At 46.7% G+C, this 22,292-nt stretch overlaps 1 protein-coding gene across 1 annotated transcript in view; it reads left to right on the forward strand.

Moving 5' to 3' along the window:
• LAMA1 (laminin subunit alpha 1) overlaps positions 1–22,292 on the forward strand; it is a 264,311-nt gene that overhangs the window by 128,438 nt on the left and 113,581 nt on the right. The window contains exons 20-23 of the mRNA XM_073679061.1: positions 14,324–14,430; positions 14,569–14,749; positions 16,143–16,279; positions 21,784–22,020. Coding sequence (XP_073535162.1) covers positions 14,324–14,430; positions 14,569–14,749; positions 16,143–16,279; positions 21,784–22,020 — 662 coding nt within the window. The remainder of the gene's footprint in view (positions 1–14,323; positions 14,431–14,568; positions 14,750–16,142; positions 16,280–21,783; positions 22,021–22,292) is intronic.

The raw sequence follows: 22,292 nt of genomic DNA on the forward strand, positions 1-22,292 counted from the left end.
AGTTATGAGACACGCATTAGACCCATTCCACATACATGTCAGTCATGCACTAAACACATGCCGCAAACACAAGTCAAACACTAGTCAAATGCCACATAGACTTAGTCATGCACTAAACACATGCCACATAGACCTAGTCACGCAAGACAGACAGCACATAAAAGAGAAGCAGTCATGCATTAGACACGTGCCATTTAGACCCTATTCATGCGCTAGACACAAGCCACTTACATGCCAGTCATGCACTAGACACAAGCCACTTACATGCCAGTTACACACTAGACACAAGCCACTTACATGCCAGTCACGCACTAGACACAAGCCACTTACATGCCAGTTATACACTAGACACAAGCCACTTACATGCCAGTCACACACTAGACCCATGCCGCAAATATGCCAGTCACATTATAGACATATGCCACAAACATGCCAGTCACACACTAGACACATGCCACAAACATATCAGTCACACACTAGACACATGCCACAAATATGCCAGTCACACACTCGACACATGCCACAAACATGCCAGTCACACATTAGACACATGCCACTTACATGCCAATCACACACTAGACACATGCAACAAATATGCCAGTCACACACTAGACACTTGCCACAAACATGTCAGTCACACACTAGACACATTAGACATGCCAGTCACACACTCGACACGTGCCAAAAACATGCCAGTCACACACTCAACACAAATCACAAACATGCCAGTCACACACTCGACACATGCCCCAGACATGCCAGTCACACATTAGACACATGCCACAAACATGCCAGTCACACATTAGACACATGCCACAAACATGCCAGTCACACACTCTACATATGCCACAAATATGCCAGTCACACACTCGACACATGCCACAAACATGCCAGTCACACATTAGACACATGCCACTTACGTTCCAGTCACACACTAGACACATGGCACAAATATGCCAGTCACACAGTAGACACATGCCACAAATATGCCAGTCACACACTAGACACATGTCACTTACATGCCAATCACACACTAGACACATGCCACATGCATGCTAGCCAAACATTAGACACACATCACAAACATGCCAGTCAGGCATCAAGCACATGGCAAATACATGCCAATCACACACTACACAGATGTCACTTTTATACAAGTTACTCTCCACTCGCATATTTCAGTCACTCATACACTGGATATGTTAACACTAGCTAACTAGAGGACATAAATTCAAAAAACATCACAGAGGAAAAAAACAGCCTTACCAACACCAGGTCAGATTACCTATGCACTAGCAGGACGCCGCAGACCCCATGATAAAGGCGGGGGCCGCACAGGTGCAAAATACTGATGCAAACAGCCACTCACTGACCTACCAATTCATGACGGGGGTGGCTGTGTAGTATTAAACATGCACACAGATAAAGCTTGCATAGTACATCAGTCACACAGGTATGTGTGATGTACAGTGACTGGCTTTCAGCCTATTGATGACGCCTATACTATTAGATCAGGCGAGCTGTCCAGTACTATATAAGTGCAACCCACAAGACAGATGCCCCAATTTACCCAACCAACACTAAAGGGACTGGCTGCATCTTGCAAAATGGAAAAAAAAATTTAATAAAAAGATGAAAAATAATGTATAAGATAAATACATTACATGAGGTATTGGTGAATATTTTGGCCAAAATACGCAAGCTTGCAATCCAAGCCGAGGGTCCTCATACTTGCGAGTCCTAACACTAAAATTAAAAACGGCTAACGGACATGAATTCAAAAACATCACAGAAGAGAAAAACAGCTTTACCAATACCAGATCAGATTACCTATGCACTAGCAGGATGCAGCAGACCCTCATGATAAAGGCGGGGGCAGCACAGGTGCAAAAATACTGATGCAAACAGCCACTCACAGACCTACAAATTCATGGAAGGGGTGGCTGTGTAGTATTAAACATGCACACAGATGGAGCTTGCATAGGATGTCAGTCACACAGGTACGTGTGATGTACAGGGTCTGGCTTACAGCCTACTGATGACGTCTATACTATTAGATCAGGCGAGCTATCCAGTACTATATAAGTGCAACCCACAAGACAGATGCCCCAATTTACACAACCAAAACTAAAGGGTCAGGCTGCATCTTGCATAATGGAAAAAATATGTAAAAAAAAGATGAAAAACAACGGCAGCCCTGGCACACGATGCAAACACGCTTTCTTCAGCGTTGCTCAAGGTGTGCTGAGCGTCAGTGGAGAAAATCACTTTTAGCAGAGGATTTCATCCACTATAAATTCATGCTCAAAACCTATAACTCTGCCCTTCATGTAGCCAAACAATTTTATTTCGCCACCCTCATCACTTCACTGTCCAACAATCCAAAGCGACTTTTTGAAACCTTAAACTCCCTCCTGAAACCTAAAGCACAGGCCCCCATCACCAACCTCAGCAGTGAGGATCTGGCCACTTATTTCCTAGAAAAAAATCAACCACATCCATCAGGACATCTCAGTCCAATCTCCTCAGTGTCTGGATCCCCTTCCCTGCCGCACTTCAAGCTCACTAACCATCTTTGAGCCTGTGTAATGCAGGTGCCGGAATGCAACGCACAGAGACACAAGGCGAGAACAGTCAGAAATGTTTGTAAACAGTTTTATACAACAGGTATACTGAAACAAGGGATTAGCAACAAGGGTAATGAACAGTGGTTTGAAATATCAGGAAAATACGAAATTTCTCAAAATAAGGCGCAGTCTCTTAAAATAAGGCGCAGTCTCTTAAAATAAGGCGCAGTCTCTTAAAGTAAGGTGATGCCCTCAAGCATGAGAAGCACCACACAAGTTCTTTAACCGTGAATTTGGCCCTAGCGGGGGTCACCGGTTATTCCCGCTAGGCCGTGAGTCTCTTTCCAGATGAATTCAATTAAATCACGTTGTGCTACTTTAGCCCCAACCGTCCCCCTCCCAACCTGAGTACTTAAACCCAATTGTCCCCGGTACCGTGGGTGAGCAGTGGAAGTGACGGCCCTGCTCACGTATGCAGCTCCTCTCTGCTTGGCTGTTGGGGGCAGTCTCTCGAGCCTTGGATAGGGGGGTCCAGGCCTCGTCTGTCGGCGGCCGACGTCGGGTTCCGCGAACTCACTCAGCACAGCGATCAGGTTCCTAGTATCCTCAGCAGGCACAGCACTCGAGTCACAACTGTGAGGGATCCGGAGCTCTTTTACCGGTGCCCGGCTGGAGCACCTCTCAGGCCTCTGGATTTGGCCTCTCACACGGGGTTTCTCAGGACGCAGGGAGCACGTCTGCTCCTCTCTGCTGCTTGGCGCCAAAGACCCCTCAGGTTTGGCGCGCTGGCCTCTTATCTCTCTGAACTCCTTCCTGGAAGTCACCTGATCGGGTCCAGCCTCTGAATCTCCCCTGCCTGGAACTTCCTTTGTGTATTTTGGTTCCGCTTGACTGTCTCTGGCCAGTAGATGGCAGTCTCGCTCCATCCTTGAAACGTCATGTTGAAGTTCTGTTACAAGCTTTTTAGCTCGTTCTACATTCCTCCCTCCTTTTTGCTCGCCAGTCCTCGGGCGAGTGGACTCCTCGCAGAATTGATGTCTCCTTCCAGGCAGTGCAAGCTCAGACAGGAGTTGGGCACACTCCTGCGTTTTCTGTTGGATTCGAGACCAGATAAACTCTTCCTGAGCATACCGGTTAGGAGGAATTCCGGCATTAGCCCGCTCAGTTCTGCGGGGCTCTTCTTGCGGAGGAGACTCCGGGAGATCCGAGGAATCAACTACTGGGGATTGCAAATCATTTCCTGACTCATTCTGACTTCCACTCGGGAGTGGCACCAACGGTTCTGATGGGCCCAACTGCATTGTGGCCCACCCTTCTTCATCCCCCAAGGTTCCTGTATGTGGCACTTCAGCCAACACGTCTGAGGGCCCAGCCCTGTTACAGACTTCTGCTTCAGAGGAGCAAGGTCGCAACATATTACGGTGCAACACCCTGGATGTCGCGGTGTCATCCCCTTCGGGCCTAACCTCGTAGACGGGGTTGTCTGGGTGAACCTTCTTCACCACCCGATATGGTATTGCCTCCCAACGATGGTCCAGCTTACTCCCAAATCGTTTAGCCCTCACCAGCACTCGGTCTCCTGGCTGAAGCGATCCACCTGTGGTCGGGGGCCGAACTGCATGCTCTACTTCCTGAAACTTCTGAGCAACCAGTCTTCTCACGGTATGGAGTCGACGCTGGTGTTCTCGAATCCAGGTACTTGGGCTACTGCCCGGACCGGGGTCTTCTGAGTCTAGCTCCAGTTCGGTGATTTCTCGGCCACTTCTTCCAAACAGCAACATGTAGGGGGTGTAGCCGGTGGTTGCATGAACTCGATTATTATACACCCACACCAGCTCGGACACGAATTCGGGCCACTTCATCTTTTTGTCCGCTTCCAGTGTTCGCAACATTTGCAACAGGGTTCGGTTAAAGCGCTCGCAAGCCCCGTTCCCTTGCGGGTGGTAGGGTGTTGTCCGGGAACGGTCGATCCCATAGATGCGGTATAGCTCATCCATCACTCGTCCTTGGAAGCAGGCCCCCTGGTCAGAATGTATTCACTTCGGGCACCCATAAATCCGGATGAAATCTTGACAGATGGCCTTGGCTGCGGCTTCTGCCGTCTGATCTTTAGTGGGCGTCACTACTGCAAACTTGGTGAAGTGATCAGTCATGACTAAACAGTGTCCATAACCGTTGTATGAAGTTCCTACCATCAAGTAGTCAATCATCAAGACTTCCAAGGGGGCAGAAGTTCGGATGGTCTGAATGGGAGCTCTTTGCTCCGGGGACTTGTTCAACTCACACTGGCGACATGTTCGGCAGACCCCCTCGACTTCTTGTCGCAGTTGAGGCCAATACACCAGCCGTTGCAACCACCGGAAGGTCTTTTCTACTCCGAAGTGAGCACCTCTTCTATGAGCTTCTTGGGCTAGCTGTGTTACTAGTGCTCCTGGAACTACCACTTGCCAGGTAACATCAAACTCTCGAGGCAGCTGGATTCTTCGGCATAGCAAGCCATCCTTCAGGAGGAGCCTCTCCCACTGGCCTAGGATTTGTAGGGTAGTTGGAAGTGAAGCGGCTCTGGTTTCCTGGTCGGGTCTCTGATTAAGGGCGACCCATTCTCTCAACTTTGCTAGCTCCGGGTCGGATTGCTGCAGATGTATCCATTCGTCTCTTGAACGTCCCAGAATCTGAGTGGGCCTCGGCTCCCCTCTGGTCTCTTGGGCGTCGACCACAGCAGCGGCGAACTGGCTGAAATCCGGGATCTCGTCGCCTTCGAGCTCCTCATCTCTGTCCTTCTTCGGCCCCACCTGAGTGACCCGGGACAGGGCATCTGCATGTGTGTTCAGGGCCTTGGACCGATAGGCGATTTTATACTGGAATTTGGACATCCTTGCGACCCACCGCTGTTCTAACGCGCCCAGTTTGGCATTCTCCAAGTGGGCCAAAGGGTTGTTATCTGTCCGCACTTGCACTTCTGACCCTGACAGGTACTCAGCAAACTTCTCGGTCATGACCCACACCAGTGCTAGTAGCTCCAGCTTAAACGAACTGTAGTTGTCCGAATTCTTCTCCGTATCTCGGAGTGACCTGCTGGCATACGCGATCACTCGCTCTTTCCCTCCTTGTACTTGAGCCAGCACTGCTCCCAGCCCATGCAAGCTTCCATCAGTGTACAACATGAACGGCTGCGAAAAGTCAGCGTAGGCCAGAATCGGGGCATCTGTTAGCGCCATTTTCAATGCTCGGAATGCCTCTTCTTGTCGTGGGCCCCACTGAATGGGCTGCCGCTTGGCTCCCCCGGCTGTTCCTCTCAGCAATTCATTGAGCGGGTTCGCAATCTTAGCGAAGTCTTTAATGAATCTGCGGTAGTATCCAGCGAGCCCCAGGAATGCCCTTAGTTCCCTTAGATTGGCGGGCGTGGGCCACTTCTGCACGGCAGCTACTTTCTCCGCAGTGGGGTGCACCCCTGCACTGGACACAGTGTGCCCCAGATATTCAATTTCTCGTTTGAAGAGACGACACTTACGAGGCTTAATTTTCAGGCCGTGCCTTTGTAGCCGTTCTAACACTTGTTCCAATCGGCGGAGATGATCCTCAAACGTTGCGGAATAGATAATTATATCGTCCAGATATATTAAAGTGGCTTCAAAGTTGAGGTCCCCCAAGCATCTCTCCATCAGCCGTTGGAAGGTTCCTGGCACATTTGTTAGTCCGAACGGCATTCGATTGAACTCAAACAGGCCCATAGGGAGAACAAAAGCTGTCTTCGGACGATCCTTCTCAGCTACTGGGACCTGCCAATAGCCACTGGCCAGGTCGAGGGAGGAGAAGAATTTGGCGCTCCCTAGTGCAGATAGAGACTCTTCGATTCGGGGGAGTGGATAGGAGTCCCGTACTGTACAGGCATTCAGCTTCCGATAGTCTACGCAGAATCTCAGGGTACCGTCCTTCTTTCGGACCAGCACGATCGGAGCCGCCCAGGGGCTCTGGCTTTCACGGATCACACCGTTCCGCAACATGTGGGCCAATAGCTCTTTCACCTCCTGGTACATTTGAGGCGGGATCTGCCGATATCTCTCTCGGATGGGAGCAGTATTTCCGGTGGGTATTTCGTGCTGAATGTCCCGAGTGCACCCGAAATCATCTTCATGCTGTGCAAACACTCCCTGATATCGCTGTAGAAGTTGTTTGATCTGCCTCACTTGTCCAGCAGAAAACTCAGTCAGGTTAGCTTCCATTTCTTCCAGGAGGTGGCGTCCAGCCAACGGTTCTCTTCCATGTTCCTGGCTATTGAGGGACACCTCTAGGGTCCATGGTTTTCCTTCCACAGGTGCCAGCCCTATAGCGTCAGCTCTAGTAAGGGCCTCCGGCATTACGCACACTCGCGCCACCTCTTGTCGGGGCAACAACTGTAAACTGGTGCCACTTAAATTGATGCAGCGCACGGGTACTCGACCGTGCCGCACGGTGGCCAGAGTTCGAGCAATCAGGAGTCCAGAGGGCGCTTCTTCTCCCTCCATTGGTTCAACTTGAATGTCCACGCCCTCTAAGGACACATGTGCCAGCACCGGCAAAGTGAGTACAGTCTGTCCCACCGGCAGTGTTATTGTGGCTTCGGGCGGTATCGATACCTTACCAAGGTACTGGGAGGTAGTGGGCAACTTTTGAATCTGACTGACCCGCACGAGGTGCTGGAACACTCTCTTGTTAGCTGGGTCTCGAGTGGCGCGGGTCCAGTTGTTTTTGCTACAGCCCTCAGCCAGGAACTGTCCGACTTCTTTCAGCACATTCATGCCCAGGGTTACAATGGGCCCATCGCCTCCGGGCCCGGTGGTCAGTACAATCCCTTTTCGACCGAGGTCCTTTCCACATGCCCACACAGACATCCATACTACTCCTGCTACTGGGATAGGTAGTTGATTAGCCGCCACCAGTTTGACAGTGGGTTCCCGGCAGGAACGAGCGACTTCAGGAAAGTGACTTTGGAAGTACGTCTCAGGCATAGTGGTCACTTGAGACCCGGTGTCCATCAAACAACGGATCCGCTGCCCATTGAATTCAGCCCAGATAATGGGCCTCTCGGAGACAATGTCTTCAGAGCTCCCTCTTCTACTCTCTGAAGCTCGAGACCCCACGGTATGCTCCACAACCGTGGGGCATTTTAGTTTAACGGCTGTCCCCTCCTCCTCCTTTCTCAGTTGGGACAGTCTTTGGAGATATGCCCCCTACCTCCGCAGGTCCAGCACTCCGGTCCTCGTTCTGCCGATAGGTCGGGTACATGTCGTGCTGGGGCCGGATAGGAACGTCTTTCTCGTTCTGGTCTCCATCCGCGTTGAGCAGTACGGTCCGTCGGCAAGGGGGCAGTAGGAGTCTTCCTAATAGAATTCAGCTCACCCCGAATGTCTCGAATTTCCTGACGTATTTCCCGTACCCAATCAGGCTCTTGGTTGGTGAATCCAGGAGCAATTGCCTCATGACTTCTAACTGTGGCTTTGAGAACAGGAACTTCTCTCTCCAGGACTCTAGCTTCAGCCCCTACCTCCAGGAAGCCCATATCAGGGCTCAGTCGCAGCCGCTCCTTCAGGATCTGCCTCAGGGAAGGGTCTTTCAAGCCAGCAATCAGTTGGTCACGCAACACCTCATCCAATGGTCCCAGTCCTCGGTTACCATCTCGAGTTTTCTTAGTGATATGGGCCGTCACTTCCTGTAATGCATTAACATACTGATTTACTGTCTCATTTTCCCCTTGGACCCGCTGAAACAACCGTAAGCGCAAGTGTCCCAAATCTTTAGTGTCACCGTGCATGTCCTCTAGAATTTTTATCACTTTATCCACGGTGTCACGGTCCCCAGGTGGGCGGTACATCACAGTCTGTCGGGCCTCTCCATCAAGGGTTAGGAGGGCCAACTCCGCCTGGGCTAGAGGGTCAAGGGGATACATACGTAGCATACTTCTCAGTCTTTCTGCCCAGTCCCAAAGTGACATGCCATCCCCTGTAAACTTGGGAAGATGGCTGAGCATAGCCCCCAGGGGTATATGGCTCCGGCCGGACCCAGCCATAGACTGATCCGCCATCTCTGCGTCTGAATGTTGCATCCTGCCGACTACGCCAAATGTAATGCAGGTGCCGGAATGCAACGCACAGAGACACAAGGCGAGAACAGTCAGAAATGTTTGTAAACAGTTTTATACAACAGGTATACTGAAACAAGGGATTAGCAACAAGGGTAATGAACAGTGGTTTGAAATATCAGAAAAATACGAAATTTCTCAAAATAAGGCGCAGTCTCTTAAAATAAGGCGCAGTCTCTTAAAGTAAGGTGATGCCCTCAAGCATGAGAAGCACCACACAAGTTCTTTAACTGTGAATTTGGCCCTAGCGGGGGTCACCGGTTATTCCCGCTAGGCCGTGAGTCTCTTTCCGGATGAATTCAATTAAATCACGTTGTGCTACTTTAGCCCCAACCGTCCCCCTCCCAACCTGAGTACTTAAACCCAATTGTCCCCGGTACCGTGGGTGAGCAGTGGAAGTGACGGCCCTGCTCACGTATGCAGCTCCTCTCTGCTTGGCTGTTGGGGGCAGTCTCTCGAGCCTTGGATAGGGGGGTCCAGGCCTCGCCTGATCGCTGTGCTGAGTGAGTTCGCGGAACCCGACGTCGGCCGCCGTCGGGTTCCGCGAACTCACTCAGCACAGCGATCAGGTTCCTAGTATCCTCAGCAGGCACAGCACTCGAGTCACAACTGTGAGGGATCCGGAGCTCTTTTACCGGTGCCCGGCTGGAGCACCTCTCAGGCCTCTGGATTTGGCCTGTCACACGGGGTTTCTCAGGACGCAGGGAGCACGTCTGCTCCTCTCTGCTGCTTGGCGCCAAAGACCCCTTAGGTTTGGCGCGCTGGCCTCTTATCTCTCTGAACTCCTTCCTGGAAGTCACCTGATCGGGTCCAGCCTCTGAATCTCCCCTGCCTGGAACTTCCTTTGTGTATTTTGGTTCCGCTTGACTGTCTCTGGCCAGTAGATGGCAGTCTCACTCCATCCTTGAAACGTCATGTTGAAGTTCTGTTACAAGCTTTTTAGCTCGTTCTACACCTGTTACAGAAGAAGTTACCCAGCTCCTCACCTCTTCTCGGCCTACAACGTGCAACAGTGACCCCATTCCCTCACACCTTGTGCAGTCTCTCTCACCGGTGGTCACCACTCACCTGACTAAAATATTTAACCTTTCTCTTTCTTCAGGTATCTTTCCCTCCTCATTTAAACATGACATCATAACCCCTTTACTTAAAAAGCCATCCCTGGACCAGAACTGCACTGCTAACTACAGACCTGTCTCTAACCTTCCTTTCATCTCTAAACTCCTGGAACGCTTGGTCCACTCCCGTATGATCCGCTCTCTCTCAGATAACTCTCTCCTCGACCCTCTACAATCTGGTTTCCACTCTTCACACTCCACTGAAACTAATGAAAGTCTCTAATGATCTACTAACAGCTAAATCCAAAGGTCACTGCTCCCTGCTGATTCTCCTGGATCTCTCTTCAGCATTTGACACTGTGGATCACCAGCTCCTCCTCACTATGCTCCACTCTATAGGCCTCAAGGAAACCGTTCTCTCCTGGTTCTCCTCCTACCTCTCTGACCGCTCCTTCACTGTATCTTTTGCCGGCTCTTCTTCCTCTCCTCGTCCCCTTACTATCGGAGTTCTGCAGGGCTCAGTCCTAGGCCCCCTCCTCTTCTCTCTATACACTGCCCCTATTGGAAAAACAATCAGCAGATTTGGGTTCCAGTATCATCTCTATGCTGATGACACCCAATTATACACTTCTTCCCCTGGTATCACCCCTACCCTAATATAGAATACCAAGGATTGTTTGTCTGCTGTCTCTAACATCATGTCCTCCCTCTATCTTAAACTGAATCTCTCCAAAACTGAACTTCTTGTGTTTCTCCCCTCTATTAACCTAACTCTACCTAACATTGAAATTACCTTGGAGGGTTCAACCATAACCCCCAAGCTGCATGCCCGCTGCCTTGGGGTCATATTCGACACTAACCTTTCCTTTACTCCCTATATCCGATCACTCACTCGCTCTTGTCACCTGCATCTTAAAAACATCTCCAGAATCCGACCTTTTCTCACCTTTGAAACTGCTAAAACTCTTACTGTTGCTCTTATTCACTCTCTTCTGGACTACTGGAATAGCAAAAGAGGAAACAGAGAGACTAATTGCCAAGGAAAGTAAAACGAATCCCAAACTGTTCTTTAACTATATAAACAGTAAAAGGATTAAAACTGATGGAGTTGGCCCATTGAAAAATAACCTGGGTAAAATCATAGAGGGCGATGAGGGTAAAGCAAACCTACTCAATAGCTTCTTCTCCACTGTTTTCACAAAAGAAAACTATTTATCGGAGGAAATGCAGAGTGATAAAGTAAACCCTCCGCTAAATATCACCCACCTAACCCAGGAGGAAGTTCAGAAATGCCTAAATAATATCAAAATAGACAAGTCACCAGGCCCAGATGACATACACCCCCGGGTACTAAAAGAATTAAGTAATGTGATAGACAGACCGCTGTATCTTATATTCAAGCACTCTTTATGGACAGGGACTGTCCCACTAGACTGGCGCCAAGCAAATGTGGTACCAATATTCAAAAAGGGGTCTAAAAGTGACCCTGGGAACTATAGACCAGTCAGCTTAACGTCTGTTGTGGGTAAATTGTTTGAAGGATTTCTTAGAGATGCTATTGTAGAATATCTTAATGATAATAACTGTGTAACTCCATATCAACATGGATTCATGAGGGATCGCTCCTGCCAAACAAACCTGATCGCCTTCTACGAGGAGGTGAGCTCACAGCTGGACCGGGGAGAGTCAGTGGATGTTGTATACCTTGACTTCTCCAAAGCGTTTGATACCGTGCCACACAAAAGGTTGGTATATAAAATGAGAATGCTTGGTCTGGGGGATAATGTGTGCAAGTGGGTAAATAGCTGGCTGAGTGATAGAAAGCAGAGGGTGGTTATCAATGGAGTAAGCTCAGGGTGTGTCAGGGTTACTAGCGGGGTGCCTCAAGGGTCTGTCTTGGGCCCTATATTATTTAATATATTTATTAATGATCTAGTGGAAGGGTTGCATAGTAAAATAGCAATATTTGCAGATGATACTAAACTTTGTAAAGTAGTTAATACAGATGAGGATAGGGCACAGCTACAGGAGGATTTAGATAAATTGGGGAGTTGGGCCAAAAAATGGCAAATGGGGTTCAATGCCGATAAATGTAAGGTCATGCACATGGGAAAGAAAAACAGCAGTCACCCATACATATTAAATGGGAAACCGTTGGGGAAATCTGACATGGAGAAGGACCTGGGCGTCTTGGTTAATAGCAAATTAAATTGGAGTGCCCAGTGTCAGGCAGCAGCTGCGAAGGCAAATAGAATCATGGCATGCATCAGAAGAGGAATAGGGGCATATGATGAGAACATTGTTCTTCCTCTGTATAAAGCGCTGGTAAGGCCGCACTTAGAATATTGTGCACAGTTCTGGGCTCCGGTGCTCAGGAAAGACATATTGGAGCTAGAGATGGTACAAAGGAGGGTGACTAAGGTAATAAAGGGAATGGAGGGACTAGAATACCCAGAGAGGTTGTCAAAATTAGGCCTATTTACGTTGGAAAAGAGAAGGCTTAGGGGAGACCTCATAAACATGTACAAATACATCAGGGGGCAGTACAGAGATCTCTCCCATGACCTGTTTATACCAAGGATGGTGACAAAGACGAGGGAGCACACTATGCGTCTGGAGGAAAGGAGGTTCCTGCACCAGCATAGAAGGGGATTCTTTACGGTCAGAGCTGTGAGACTCTGGAACTCTCTGGAAGAAGTGGTGATGTCCAACTCACTTAATGAGTTCAAGAGAGGCCTGGACGCCTTTCTTGAGAACAATAAAATTACATCTTATGCTTAGTGATAGTTAATTAATCCAGGGATTTAATCTGACTGTCAGATTGGTGTCGGGAAGTGAATTTTTCCTCAATGATGTAAATTGGCCTATACCGCATGTTTTTTTTTTTTTTGCCTTCCCCTGGATCAACGCTGCGGAATAGCTGCAGTGCACAAGAAATAGGCTGAACTGGATGGACGCTTGTCTTTTTTCGGCCTTATAAACTATGTAACTATGTAACTCTCTTCTGATCGGTCTCCCTCTTACCAAACTTTCTCCTCTCCAATCTGTCCAGAATGTAGCAGCCAGGGTCGTATTTCTGTCCAACCACTTCACCGATGCCTCTGTCTTGTGCCAGTAATTACACTGGTTACCCATTTGCAACAGGGTCCAATATAAACTCATCGCTCTCACCCACAAAGCTCTCCACAGTTCTGCACCACCTTATATCTCCTCTCTCATCTCTGTCTATCGTCCTACACGTGCCCTCCGTTCCACTAATGACCTAACACTAACATCCCCCATAATCCGAACCTCGCACCTCCGTCTCCAAGACTTCTCTCGTGCTGCATCAGCTCTCTGGAATGTTCTACCCCAGAGAATCCGATTGATGCCTAGCCCCCACGTCTTCAAGTGTGCTTTAAAAACCCATCTCTTTAAACAAGCCTACCACCTCAACTTTCCCCTGTTCCCTCCTAAATATTATTCAGAATCTGCTCCCTACTGTTCATCTGTCTCTACATCCTCCATGCACACGATAACTGCACTTGATACTTGATTATTGCACTTAAACATACAGGCTGATGACCGGATCATGCAGCCTTATATGAAAATCCCTATTTATTATAATTGCCTGACCTCAAAGAACAAGCACTTTTCACCTTTTGTGTCCTCCCATTTCCTTGTAAAATGTAAGCTTGCGAGCAGGGACCTCACTCCTAATGTAACTGTTTAAACTTTCCTTAAATTGTATTGAATTTATTGTCTGTACATGTCCCCGCTTAATTGTAAAGTGCTGCGGAATATGTTGGCGCTATATAAATAAAAATGATTATTATTATTATAAGTGCACCCCACAAGACAGACGCCCCAATTTACCCAACCAACACTAAAGGGCCTGGCTGCATCTTGCAAAATGGAAAAAATGTGCAATAAAAAGATGAAAAATAATTTGTATAAGATAAATACATTACATGAGGTATCGGTTGATATTTTGGCCAAAATATGCAAGCTCACATCCCACGCCAAGGGTCCTCAGACTTGCGAGTCCTAACACTAAAATTAAAAATGGCTAACTAGATGACATGAATTCAAAAACATCACAGAAGAAAAAAACAGCCTTACCAACACTAGGTCACTAGTGCATGGATAATCTGACCTGGTGTTGGTAATGCAGTTTTTTTCCTCTGTGATGTTTTTTATATGTTAACACTAACATCATTTATTACAAGTATCACTCACAATGTTATAATTACCTTCTTCTGCAGGTAGGACAGAGGCAACTTCTTTTAGTTAATATCGCTCTTGGCTAAGCCCTGCCCATTTCCAAGTTAGCCCCGCCCATCAATACTTCTAAGCCACACCCACTCATAGTTTGACTATTTTACATAAATTGCCTATTCTTTCAGTCATCTGTACTACCCGCCTCTGAATGCCAGGCAGCACTGTACAGCTGTGTTGGGTGTCCGCCATCTCCCCCACTGTACAGGCGGTATGTTTGCCCCTCGTCATTTGTTAGATCACGGTTGGTGTGTAAAAATCACGTATATGAAGTCTATTTTACATATTTTGCATTCTGTAATGATTATATGTTTTATTTCAAGCATGTGGCTGCCACCCAAATAGCTCCGTCTCTGCAGTTTGCCACCATGAGACTGGCTTGTGTGCGTGCAAACCAAATGTATTTGGGAAGCAATGTGATCAGTGTGAGGTAAGAGACTAATTTTTGCATAGATATTAGCATTTTTTCTGTTCATTTTAAAATCAAATTTTATTGGACTTTCACCATTAATTTGTATGTATTGTCTGTCTCTGTGTTAATGGTTGTCTTGGTTTTCTGTCTCCCCAGCCTGGATTCTACAGATTGACATCTGGCCTCGGCTGTCTACCATGTAACTGTAGCCAATCAGGTTCAATCTCTGAAGTATGCAATGATGCTGGGCAGTGCCCGTGTGTCGCTGGCGTGGCAGGGGATAAATGTGACATCTGTGCTCATGGGTATTATGGATACAAGGATGGTGGCTGCACACGTACGTTATATTAGACATGTTTCCCCATGTGTCTATTAATTGGAATGTAGTAGTCATGATTGTATATTGCTAATCTGACCATTTCTATGTGTTAAAGGGGTTTGTTAGATCTGTGGGGGAGGTGGGGCTGACTCTCGGCATCCCTGCCATTTACCAGTTTCAAGGGGGTACAGAGCTTTTGGCGAGCACCACGTTCTCTTTACTCTTTACTCATTGTGTAATTGTGCAGTACAGAGCACTGAAGAAGCCCCAGTCTTGGCCACAGCGCTGCAGTGATTTGCAGGGATTCCGGCAGTTGGACTTCCATCAGTCCAAGGGCAAATTCACACATCTGTATAAATCAGTCTGAGATTGTATTGCAATGCACAGACTGGCCGCAGGTCTCCCAATACAAGTGTGACCACTGTATATAGTTCTATGAAGCTGTCACGCTCAGGTCAGGAGACCCGCGGCTAGTCCGTGCATTGCGGTCTGATCGTGGACCGATGTCTAAATGCGCCCTAATAGTGATGACTTATCTTAAGGATATGTAGAGAAGAGGTTAGAACAGCACAACATGTGAATCCAGGGTATCCAGGTGCATGTCTCATGGCGGCTCATGGGCCACTTGAGCCACCATTAAAAGTTCAGAAAACAAAAAAGGAAGAGGAGACAGCACTTCCACCTTGATCAAATGTATTGGCAATTCAATATGCAATGTTTCAGCTTACATCTCATCGTTTGTCAAGAATACATGAAAAAGGCTGTGATGTAAACCGTAACGTTGTATATTGGGCATATTAGACTGCAAATAAATTTGATCAAGGTGGAAGTTCTGTCTACTCCTCCTATTTTTTATCTTAAAGATAGGCTATCACTTTCAAAAGCCAGGATAACAATGTAATTTTATTCTGTGTATTTATTTAGTGTGCAGGGTTCGTTATAAGCTTTTTGTTTTATTACATGGTACTATACGTTATTCCGTCAAGGTAGCGGTGCCCGAGTAGGAATCCAGTCCATAAGGTATATAGAGAAAAACTCAGCATATACAACTATGGTCGCATTACCTTTGCGCTCCTCTTCCTGAACTGCTGCATCCACGACAATCCGTTACATTCTGATGAAGGTTCGGAACTTGGGACCGAAACGTCAATGTATTTTGTAATTAGATCTCTAAAATAAAACTGTCACTATTCTACTGCATACCTCCCGAGTTTTTCTCTATAGACACTTGTAGTTTTTGGTGCAGTTTCTTTAGCCAAAGCTATCCAAATCTTTACCCAAACGATTTGTCTGACCAGTTTAAAGGAATTATGTCACAGAGGGAAATTGGTCTTGTTTATTTCAATTTCAGATGGATACACCGGCATACTCCGTCTGATGCTTTGTGTAAACTATTTGTGTTTTTCTCCAGCTTGCAACTGTGCTCACACACAGAATAACTGCAACCCAAGAACTGGTGAATGCATTTGCCCCCCAAACACCCATGGACCCAAATGTGAATACTGTGATGCCAACTACTGGGGCCATGATCCTGAGCTTGGATGTTTGGTATGAAATCATTATGCTGATGTTTGGAGATGTGTTTTGAGATATAAAAATCCAAATCCATCAAATGGTAGAACCCAAACTGCTTAGTTACAAAGTCACATCTTTTATTGGTTAATTACCTGGGGTATGCTTTTGTTTTCTGTTGTTTATTATACCAAATGTAGGCTACTTGAAGCAAACAGCGGTTTTCTATTCCTTCGGTTATTGGATAAGTAAAGAGGTTGTCCCTCACTTTACGAAGTATTCTTAGGGTTCAGGGTCGTATAAGTGAATCCTAGTTATCCAGGGTCGTATAAGTGAAAAAAAAACTATATTCACCTCCTGGACCATCGCTGCTCCTCTACAGTCGCTTTTATGTCCTCTGTCGGTCTGCTGCTACCAACATCCAGCAGGGGACATTATGTGGCCACTGCAGTCAATCAAGGCCACTGATGGGCAGCAACCTTCTCATTCCATGGTGGGGGATACAGTACCCAGGAGTGGCGCTGGTTTGAGAAAGGAGAGCAGGTTTTTTTTTTAACTACATTGGGTTCATTAAGTACACTACAGACCAAAAGTTTGGACACACCTTCTCATTTAAAGATTTTTCTGTATTTTCATGACTATGAAAATTGTACATTCTCACTGAAGGCATCAAAACTATGAATTAACACATGTGGAATTATATACTTAACAAAAAAGTGTGAAACAACTGAAAATATGTCTTATATTCTAGGTTCTTCAAAGTAGCCACCTTTTGCTTTGATGACTGCTTTGCACACTCTTGGCATTCTCTTGATGAGCTTCAAGAGGTAGTCACTTGAAATGGTTTTCACTTCACAGGTGTGCCCTGTCAGGTTTAATAAGTGGGATTTCTTGCCTAGTAAATGGGGTTGTGACCATCAGTTGTGTTGTGCAGAAGTCTGGTGGATACACAGCTGATAGGACTGTTAGAATTTGTATTATGGCAAGAAAAAAGCAGCTAAGTAAAGAAAAACGAGTGGCCATCATTACTTTAAGAAATGAAGGTCAGTCAGTCCGAAAAATTGGGCAAACTTTGAAAGTGTCCCAAGTGCAGTTGCAAAAACCATCAAGCGCTACAAAGAAACTGGCTCACATGAGGACCGCCCCAGGAAAGGAAGACCAAGAATCACCTCTGCTTCTGAGGATAAGTTTATCCGAGTCACCAGCCTCAGAAATCACAGGTTAACAGCAGCTCATATTAGAGACCAGGTCAATGCCACACAGAGTTCTAGCAGCTGATACATCTCTACAACAACTGTTAAGAGGAGACTTTGTGCAGCAGGCCTTCATGGTAAAATAGCTGCTAGGAAACCACTGCTAAGGACAGGCAACAAGCAGAAGAGACTTATTTGGGCTAAAGAACACAAGGAATGGACATTAGACCAGTGGAAATCTGTGCTTTGGTCTGATGAGTCCAAATTTGAGATCTTTGGTTCCAACCACCGTGTCTTTGTGCGACGCAGAAAAGGTGAACGGATGGACTCTACATGCCTGGTTCCCACCATGAAGCATGGAGGAGGAGGTGTGATGGTGTGGGGGTGCTTTGCTGGTGACACTGTTGGGGATTTATTCAAAATTGAAGACATACTGAACCAGCATGGCATCTTGCAGCGGCATGCTATTCCATCCGGTTTGCGTTTAGTTGGACCATCATTTTTTTTTCAACAGGACAATGACCCCAAACACACCTCCAGGCTGTGTAAGGGCTATTTGACCAAGAAGGAGGTGATGGGGTGCTACGCCAGATGACTTGGCCTCCACAGTCACCAGACCTGAACCCAATCGAGATGGTTTGGGGTGAGCTGGACCGCAGAGTGAAGGCAAAAGGGCCAACAAGTGCTAAGCATCTCTGGGAACTCCTTCAAGATTGTTGGAAGACCATTTCCGGTGACTACCTCTTGAAGCTCATCAAGAGAATGCCAAGAGTGTGCAAAGCAGTCATCAAAGCAAAAGGTGGCTACTTGGAAGAACCTAGAATATAAGACATATTTTCAGTTGTTTCACACTTTTTTGTTAAGTATATAATTCCACATGTGTTAATTCATAGTTTTGATGCCTTCAGTGTGAATGTACAATTTACATAGTCATGAAAATACAGAAAAATCTTTAAATGAGAAGGTGTGTCCAAACTTTTGGTCTGTACTGTATATCTTGTAAAGTAATGGACAATTTACAAGAAAAAATAAACACTTGTGGGGTAGCTACCGTATATATTATAGGTATATATATTTCTTACTGTAGGGACTGTATAGTAAGAAATATATGTGTCTTATACTGCGACCACCTGTATAGATAATGTGGTTCTTTCATTTGACCTAATGGATGGATGGATAATGTATGAATTTTTTTACTCCCATAATTCAAACAGACTGCAATTTATAAAGTAACACAACTTTTTATTTGTTTCTTACTAACTTGACTCCTTGTATGAAATCTTCCCCTATAGACACCATCTTGCACACTACATATATGCAGGGCTGGACACAAATAGAGGAGGACTCCTATACAAAAACAATATATGGGCCCATTTCATTCAAAATAATGTGTTTGTGACCAAAGCTTTTAGCTGCTTTGGAGGTTGAAGTGGCCCCCTTACCTCTTGTAACTGCTCAGGTTACACTAATGTTATGTCTGCCTCTTCCTATATATTACTTTTAAATATTGAGCTAAGTAAATGTGTAGCGCCCCGAGGGTTCGGTCACTACAGAGGTATTGCATCTCACCCAGAGGTGTGATCTCTCACTTCCAGGTAAGGATGGAGTGTGGCTCAGGACCCTAACACCCACATGCACTACACCACATTTCCGGGGGGCAGGGTCACAATGCTACAATGCTCCCAAGAGTGAGCACAACTGCCCCTGTCCCTGGCTGGAGTGGGGGGAGGGAACACCTAGAAAGGGGGAACCCGGTAGTGTGTGGGTGGGGAGAGCAGATCCAGGGTGCACTGGAAAGGGGAGTATATAAGTTGGGCACCATCTTGGAGAAGGGGGGAAAAAAGAGAGAGAAGAAGACTGGGAGCAGGGGCTCTGTACGGGCTCTGCTCCGCAGGGCGGCCAAGTCTCTAGGCTTGAGCCTAGAGAAGAGAAGAGCTGCTGAGTTCAGTCAGAGAGGAGAGGAACGGAGGAGGCTCCAGGATTGGAGTAAAGGGACCCCAGGGGTGCGGACCGGCCAGTCGCCACCGTACGCCCGCCACTACCAGAGTAGGGGGGTCAGGCCAAGAAAGGGAACCGGATCCCTCATCTAGTGGAGGAGAGCAACTACCCTCAGCTAGTAACTGGAGGCCGTGGCATTGCACGTGTTACGGCCCCTCACTACACCCGTTAGGAAGGCACCATATAGGGCCCAGGGAAATGGAACATACGTTTGCCCGCCAAGGCCTGAGGCAGCTTGGTGAATTGTGGGGTACGACGGGCCAGAGAAAGGACACACGAAGGGGGTCCTGAAAAGCATTCCAAAGGTACCTGAGAGTTGGCCGAGCCCCTCACCTGCTGAGCACAGTACGACGTGGGCAGCCATTACCTGCAGAAGTGGCTTGGAGTGTAAAACTGTGAGTAAAGACCCTGGACTGCATCACTGGACTCTGAGTCATTACTGTTGCTCCCGCGCACCATCACCCCCACCATCTGCACTCACTGCCCTGAGGCTATACTCCTCCCGTGGGGAGTTATACTACCCTCTGCTGCGCACACAACATCAGCCTCAGCGGTCTGCCCGCAGCGACGGTTCTCAGTGACCGCAATCCACGGGTGGCGTAGTCGGACATTTCAACATTAAAAACCAAGTAAACAGATCCACCACTGGTTTGACCACCCTGAGCCATGGGACCGGGTCGCCGCCACGGAGACTACAACCCCTGACATTACCCAGAGACCCGGCTCCGGGTATTCCCCCACACACGGCCCAGGGGGCGTGTCAAATGCATTGAATTTCAGATCTTTAAAGAGGACCTTTCATCAAAATTTTCACATTGAGCTGGACACAGGATTTCACAGTAGCTGCAGAGTGGGATAAAACATTTTTTTTGTTAAATTTCACCTCTCTGTTGCAGAGATTTTTGCAATCAAAGTATTTGGCACCTAACGAGTTAACTTTTTTAAATCCAAGTGGGTGTTATCAGACAGTTTTCACTGGGGGCGTGTACTTCTTCTCCCTGTATGATGCTGACCAATCATAAGCAGACAGAAACACTCAAAGTAAAGAAGAACACTCCCCCACCACAGCTTAGAGCAGATTTCTTAGTGTGTTAGATGTACAGCAATGATACAGTCCTGATCTCCTGGTCTAACCTCCTGCATGATTATCGCATTCAGCGTGGCAGAACAGTCCTCAAACAACCATTAAAAACCTCATTGATAGCAGCCAAGGCATCTAAGTACGTGTATTTCTGCGCCTGACAAACGTACTAGATACTGAATAAATTGAGACGTAAGTTTTATTTCCATTTTTCATAATTTACATATCATGAACATATCTTTCGTCCCTGTGATTTCTGTAATTCGACAAGTTTTCCTTCTTGTTGCTGCAATTTCAGTGTTGAGTATTGTGAATTCTAAGAGATCTAATATTAAAAGTAGTTCATAAATTAATCATAAATTCAATAGGGATCAATGAAAGGCTCCAGCATCCTTGGTATCATTGAATACTGTATCCCTTATATTCCCTAATAGTGTGAGAGCTGAAATAGGTAGCGGTCTGGTTTAGTTCATTAGCTAAGCCAGGACCCTCATCTGTGGCTAATGTAGGGAGAGAAGGGGGTTGTCTTAGCTAATGACCAGAGCTGACAGCCATCCCCTTTCAAACACATGACAGTTGACATGCTGACGCAGGGAGGGGAGACGGCTCTTATTGTACTGTATCCCTTTCATTCTGTGATAGTGTGTGATGTTATAAAGGGGTGGGCTGTCAGGGTCAGTTCAGTAGCTAAGCCAGCCTCCTTTTTTCCTCCATATCTAACGTAGAGGCAGAGAACGACCCTGAGTGAGTTTTAATATATTGAACACAACCCATACATCCCCTTCAGTTACTATTTGCATGCTTTAATGTATACATAGTATAATAAATGTTAAGTTATAGTAAATTATTACTGAACAGACCTATTCAAATTACTATTGCTATTTGTTTAAAGGGATAGTACAGCCATGGAAGATGTTTTTGAAAACAGCTTTGAATGTTATAAAATAAAAGAAGTCTTGTTCACATTTCTGATGCTCCATTTTTCTGCTTCCTGATCCTCTACGGTCTCTGTAATTCCTGATCCGGCTATGATGTACCGATTAGGATGTAGGACCGCTGCAGCCAATCACTGGTTGTAGATGTTCACAACTACATCGGTCATATTTCTGAGTTGTGACATTACCGATGGTGCAGGAAGTACACAGACCAGCAGAGCACTGGAAAACATCCCACCTGAGCAGTGGAGGATCTTTATATAGTTTATAAGTAGGAAACTGTTACCATATGCACAGACACAAGGTTACTTATACTACTGTGAATAATTGCAGGATTGCAACTGCAGCAGGGAAGGGTCGAGCCGGCTCCAGTGTGACCTTACAACTGGTCAGTGCCCATGCAGAGAGGAGTTTGGTGGGCAGACCTGCAATGCTTGTCTATTTGGATACAGAAAATACCCCAGTTGTATTTCTTGTGACTGTGATGCCAAAGGAACCCAGTCTGCTTGGTGCGATGATAAGCAGAAAGTATGCAGCTGCGAAGAAGAATCTGGTGCCTGTGCTTGCAAGGTTAGAAACACAGTAATAAGTGTGGACCAGCCATCTCACTGGTCCTATGTGAGCAGCTGCTGCAATGACAGGCATAAAGAGAAATGCCTTGTCAAACACTGCCATCTACTGGACAAGTTCTGTAAACACTCATTTCTTCTGTATTTTATTATAGAAACAGTTGCTAACATCACTCACCATGAAAGTGTAAGATTAGGAGAACTTACTATAATGCCTAATGTGGATTGGTCTTCAAAATTTCACAATCCAAACGGCATCCATCATTATTTTGA

The sequence above is a fragment of the Phyllobates terribilis genome, unplaced genomic scaffold (assembly GCF_046119375.1).
Source record: "Phyllobates terribilis strain yellow unplaced genomic scaffold, ASM4611937v1 Scaffold_4__5_contigs__length_816908805, whole genome shotgun sequence".
NCBI classification, from domain to species: Eukaryota; Metazoa; Chordata; class Amphibia; order Anura; family Dendrobatidae; genus Phyllobates; species Phyllobates terribilis.